Source organism: Triticum urartu, chromosome 5A (genome assembly GCF_056163025.1).
Source record: "Triticum urartu cultivar PI428250 chromosome 5A, HENAU_Tu73, whole genome shotgun sequence".
Taxonomy (NCBI): Eukaryota; Viridiplantae; Streptophyta; class Magnoliopsida; order Poales; family Poaceae; genus Triticum; species Triticum urartu.
In genome coordinates, this window is record NC_141877.1 from 644,993,494 (window position 1) to 644,999,103 (window position 5,610).

General features: G+C 44.5%; 1 protein-coding gene across 2 annotated transcripts; it reads right to left on the reverse strand.

Moving 5' to 3' along the window:
- Nucleotides 1–1,219: 1,219 nt before the first annotated feature.
- On the reverse strand, nt 1,220–5,387 carry AKRP (ankyrin repeat protein). Of its 2 annotated transcripts, XR_007284953.2 has the most exons (8): nt 4,498–5,386; nt 3,292–3,368; nt 2,958–3,056; nt 2,746–2,844; nt 2,205–2,303; nt 1,983–2,081; nt 1,574–1,800; nt 1,220–1,503 (listed from the first exon to the last, which is right to left on the reverse strand). XR_007284953.2 is itself a non-coding variant. In XM_048676712.2 (7 exons), exons 1-7 carry the CDS (start codon nt 5,291–5,293, stop codon nt 1,687–1,689), a joined length of 1,383 nt encoding a protein of 460 aa, XP_048532669.1. In that variant the 5' UTR covers nt 5,294–5,387; the 3' UTR covers nt 1,220–1,686. The 2 variants fall into 2 exon arrangements, 1 of the variants encoding a protein (XP_048532669.1); XM_048676712.2 differs by having other exon boundaries at nt 1,220–1,800; nt 4,498–5,387.
- Nucleotides 5,388–5,610: the final 223 nt, after the last annotated feature.

Consider the following 5,610-nt stretch of genomic DNA (forward strand, 5'->3'; position numbering starts at 1 on the left):
CACCAGTAATTCAGTACTGGAACTTGTATTCCATTTGCTGTGAGCAGAATGCCACAATTTCTGAAGTCTGGGATGGCACTACTCTGAAAGTGTCTTTTAGGAGGACTTCCCTTCCGGTTCTAGATCAATGGTTTGAGTTAGAAGAAATTGCTAGAAGTGTTACCTTCCAGGATGAAGAGGATTCTCTTATTTGGACGTACACTAGCAATGGAATTTACTCCTCTAGTACCATCTACGCTATTATGAACTTTACATGTGTTAACAGATATACACCCCCAACCCCCCCCCCCCCCCCCCCCCCCCCCCCCCAGGGTTCAGGTTTTCCTTTGGCTCTTGTCACATAATAAACTCATGAGAAGGAACAGCCTGAATAAACGCATTCTAAACAAGCCGAAAGTTGTGATTTTTGTTCTGAACTAGAATCTATCAAGCATTTGTTCTTTGATGTTTGTGGCCAAATGCAGTTGGAACAGTCTCTGAATATTTTGGTAGACATATTGGGAGCACTTATGAATCCATTGCTACATTCTAGTTGGAACAACAAAACACATGCTCTTCTGAACTCTATTACTGCTTGCATTCTTTCTTTGGTCTCTGGAAGTATAGGAACGGTATAACAACCATAGCTGGCTTGACCTTAAGCAGGTGTGGTGGCTAATTCTGAAAACTACCAGGAATTGGAAAAGCCTCTACATGGAGAGCATGATTCCTTCAATAGACAGATTCTGTCATCGCATCTTCCATTTTGCTGGGGGTGCCCTCACAGCTGGAATGGGGTCTACATAATGATGCTGGCCTTCATAGGATTTCTCTGGGCCTTCTAGGGAAATGCTCCAAACTGCTAATCACTGAAGACCGCAAGCGGCCAGCTAACTCCTCACATGCGCATGGAGATCTTCCCTGGAAGACAACCTGGCATCCATCCTGGAGCCTGGTCTCTGTCGCTCCAGGCTCTCACACCACTGAAGAAGCTGCATCTGGAACCTGAATCCATCTGTCTGAGTTCTCTCCTGCCTTGTAATCTGTTCACCAAACTTTTCAGAGGAGCGACCTCTGCTGTTTTACTGTTATATCTTATATAAGTCTATGTACTTCCTGGTTTCATTTTACTTTGAGGTATCAAGCCATACATGTGATGGTATTTTCCAAAATATGCATTTTTAGACGGTAACAAACTACAATCTATAGTATAAACTGACATAAAGGAGATAAGCCTGTATAACAGCAAGATTTTTTTATGAATACTGGTATTGTGTGACGCTATAATTATGGCCAAAAAATATCCCAACGGCCCAGAAAAGATGATAGTGTCATTCTAAACTTACAGATCCTACCTAAATTATCTGGCAACAGTGACTGGTCTATCTATAGTTTGTGACGGCCCAGTGGCTACCTCTAATCTTTCTGCATCATCAACCTTTTCCTTGTGAAAAGATTTGCTTTCCAGTTTTCGTGGATAGAAAATAGCCAGGTAGTTCATTTCCCTCCAGCAGCAAACGTGTTCTGTTGCAGCTGCTTATAGTCAGATCAACAAAATAGCAAAAATGCTTCAAAATATGTGATTGAACTGTACCCATCTGCAACTGGAAGCAATTCCATCATGCACAGCAGGAAGTTTCATCTCAGCTAGTCCAACACTGGTAATAAACTTCAGTGACTTTGATAGGGCCGAACACCATCCATGAGCTAAAACGAGTTATGCTGCTTTGATATTCGAAAGTTTTTGAGTAATTTGATAAGCTCATATGTCCTCACGTCATGACCCAATCGGAGGCACAAGTCCAAAGGAGCCAATCCATCCTGTGGTAATCATAAAACAAATTTACTTTCCTATTTAGTGGAAGACAGATGGATCATAAACATGATTGGGCTAGGAACCTGATATCATTAGAGAAGTAGGTAAGATATGTGAAATGAGCTTGAAAGCAGTTAATTTGTTCTCATTTGTGAAATAGAAAAACAAAAAATCACAGATTACTTACTTGATTTTTCAAAGTTCTATTAGCACCTTTTAGTAAGAGTAGCCTCACAATATCGGTTCTCTGTGTTTGCACGGCTAGATGCAACGGTGTCCAGCCATACTGAGAATTGAACAAGTTAAAGCAGTTAAACCATAAGAAAACAAGACAAGACAAGACAAGAGACAAGACAAGAGACAAGACAAGAGACAAGACAAGCAGAGATAATTCTTGAGCTTAACATACATCATCTGGACGATTGATATCAACATTGTAGAGCAATAGCGTTTTTATAGTCTGATTGCATGCTGTTTGGACAGCATAATGCATTAGGGTTGCACCATCCTGTAACACCGAAGTTGCACCGTTGAGTTAATGGAATTAAAAAATTCAAATACAGAAGGAATCTACTCCCTCCGTTCCGAATTACTTGTCTTGGATTTGTCTAGATACGGATGTATCTAGACTCATTTTAGTGCTAGATACCTCCGTATCTAGACAAATCTAAGACAAGTAATTCGGAACGGAGGGAGTAGAAGCTAACCCGCTGCAGTAATGCCTACAGGAAGTGATATACCTTAACACAAAATAGAAGAACCAATGCAAATATCTAAAGAACAAAACTGAAAACAAACAACATCAACATATTATTCAAGATTAACCCCATCATGAAAGCAAACAACATCACCATATAATCCAAGATTAACCACATGTAATATAACAGAACATTCTTGGAATTTGCTATTTAAAACTGTTTCAAAGATATGTAAACATAGGATATACTCACTCTATCACAGACAGATGGATTTGCTGAATTCCTTAAGAGATAGTTGATGATAGCATGCTTCTTCGAAATAATTGCTTTATGAATTGCTGGCAAACCATCCTGAGGAGACCAGAAAAGGTCAATAATGGTAACAAGATATCACAAAGATACCATGCCTTCTACGCGTGTATCTGCTTATGATGAGATAGCTCAACATTTAGAGAAGAAACTACCTTATCAAGTGCATTTACATCCACCTTATGTTTCAGAAGATTGTCCAATAGATAGAAGTCTCCTGATGCAGCAAGGGTGTGAAGTGGCAGCCACTTACTCTACAAGAAGAAGACACAAGGTGTATCAACTGTCAATGTGCAGATATTGCAGAGGAGCTAACATGGCAGTAGCAAATACCATCAGACATAGGTCATGAGGCAGAACATGCATGAATGTTAGGAGAAAATATGTTAGCAAGGCTAAAATACCAGGAGCACATTGACTGTTCCTAAAACTGAATGATGGCTAAATGACTTAACAGCAGCTAAAATACTCTGAACAGGAACCACTTACAGAAGCAGCACCTTCCAGATCAGGTAATCTCCTGTTCAGAAGAACCTTTTCCTCATCCGTGAACAGCTTCCGGCGACCTAAAGTAATGAAAGATTATTCATTGGAACAACTGCAGTGTTAGAAGAACTATACAGCATATAGAAGTTGACCCGCACAAAAAAACAGCATATAGAAGTTGTGCCAGACTGCCTGTACACTTGATCCCAAATACATCACACTTTTTTTTTGTCTAATATACCAAACTGGAAGTGACATAGATTCCTCAGACGAGTTGGTATAGCCTCTAAAATTGTAGTACTATCAGTCTGTTTCAATGATAGTTAAAGTTTGCACTTGTTATAATATTGCCCTAATGGTTACAAAATTTCAAAATCGCAATCATAAGAATGTTCTTTCAAAAATAAATCCCATGGTATCAATTTTCTATAACTTAACTCACATATTATTGGATTAATTGTAATTTTATTGGCCAAAGAATTTAGGCAGTCAAAACATGCCTTAGATCTAGGAACACAGGGAGCATCACCTAACTAGAGGTTCTGATTATATAGTATGATACTCAGCATCACGGATACTTACCAATAACAATAATATCAGTACTCAAGGTTTTATATCATGAGTTTGGGCAATGTAGTTGACCAACTTTGAAGCGTTTGGGCATTAACTTAAGTCATATAACTTCGAAGTGTTATTCTGAGCATTTGGTCAAAGTCAGTACATTCAGTACCAACAAATTGATAACGTGGCATTCAGAGTGCAGATAATGCATAATGGATTGCCGCTGGAGACAATCAACCAGGGATAAGAGATTGCACATTTCTCCGATAACTTCAGTTTAGTGCTGTGCCCTCTGGTGTAGCAGACTAAATTTGCAATAGTCAAACAACATGCCTGCTTTTACTTCATTTGGCTTTGTCCCAACACATAAATTCTAATTGGCTAATTGGTATACTGAAACCGAAAATTCCGCTTGCAAAATAACTCGCCTACTGTTCAATGATAGCTCACAGTTTCAGGAGTACTCCAGTTTCAGCAAACCATCCTGAAGGAAGACTCAGTATATTTACTTGGCTAATTGCTACAATACCATGCAACATTTCTGTAATTCGCCTACTGTTTAATAATAGCTCACATGTCATATTATCAACAATGGAAAGGATTCTGAAAGAAAATTTAGTATGGCAAAACAGAAGTTGTGGAACTCACTCCTCGCGCTCTTGCCATCCTCCGTCTCGCCTGGGACATACTGGCTACTGTTAAACAGCTCCGCGATGTCCTCAAGACTGACCGAGTCCATCGCCGTCCTAGGATTCCTGGGCGCCGCGCGTGTCCCGGGAGGCGGAGGCGGCGGAGCCTCCACCTTCTCCGGCGCAAGGGACATCTCCTCGAGCGGCTCGACGTGGTTGCTCGCGACGCGCCCGGGCTCCGCGTCCAGCCTCACCTCGCTGTACGCGCGGGACCTGCTCTCGAGCGGAGACACCAGGTAGTCGCGCGCGCCGTGGCCGAGCTCGGCGTCCAGCCTCCCCTCGCGGTACGCGCGGTACTCGTCGGGGGCGGCCACGGCGGAGGGCACCCGGCGGTCGAGGCGGCTCCCGAAGCGCAGCCCGTGCGCGATGCGGCGCTTCTCCTTCTTCGTCAGGTTGATCTCCTCCACGGCGTCCTTCCACCGCTCCGGCACCAGGCTGCCCCCGCCACGGGCCGCCGGTGGCTTCCGGCTGGGGTGGGAGGACGGGCGGCCGAGGCCGAGGTCGAGGTCGGGGGCCTCGAAGGCCTCGTCCTCGAAGACGAGGCAGTCGCCGAGGACGACATCGTCGTCGTAGTCGTGCTCGTCGTCGTTGACGGCGGCGACGGCGAACGAGGGGGGAGGGGAGGCGAGTGGGCGGGGGCACCGGGAGAGGGAGAGGGATCTGCCGGGCGTGCGGAGGCGGGAGGCGGAGGTGGGGAGAGGATGTAGGATTGGGGAGGAGAAGGGGAGGAGAAGCGGGAGAGACGGTGGTGGCATCGCGTCGTCCTCGCCGCGCCGGAAGCCGAGAGGATAGGCCGGTGTCGGCGACCGTTTAAGCTGGGCTCTTATCTCCTGGGCTCGAAAGTGATTTAGGTGGGCTAGAAAGGAGCCCAGATTTCATATGGACGTGAGGGCCACCTCCACCGCGGCACGAATAACATAGGAAGTAGGTTCTTCTTCTAAAAAGGAAGAATGGAGGTACTTCTTAACACCGAGTGACAACACATCGACATATACACACACCCCTATCCTTATCCCCTGTCTCCAGCACTCCCTATATCATCCCACCTCGTCGCTCGGGTTGCCGGCCGTCG

Excerpts from the sequence above, each read along its gene's own strand:
- AKRP (XM_048676712.2), bottom strand. The coding sequence starts at position 5,293 with ATGCCACCACCGTCTCTCCCGCTTCTCCTCCCCTTCTCCTCCCCAATC. Across the intron at positions 2,845-2,957 it reads ATGTAAATGCACTTGATAAG|GATGGTTTGCCAGCAATTCA; the intron begins GTAGTTTCTTCT and ends TGGTCTCCTCAG. Across the intron at positions 1,801-1,982 it reads ATAGAACTTTGAAAAATCAA|GATGGATTGGCTCCTTTGGA; the intron begins GTAAGTAATCTG and ends TGATTACCACAG.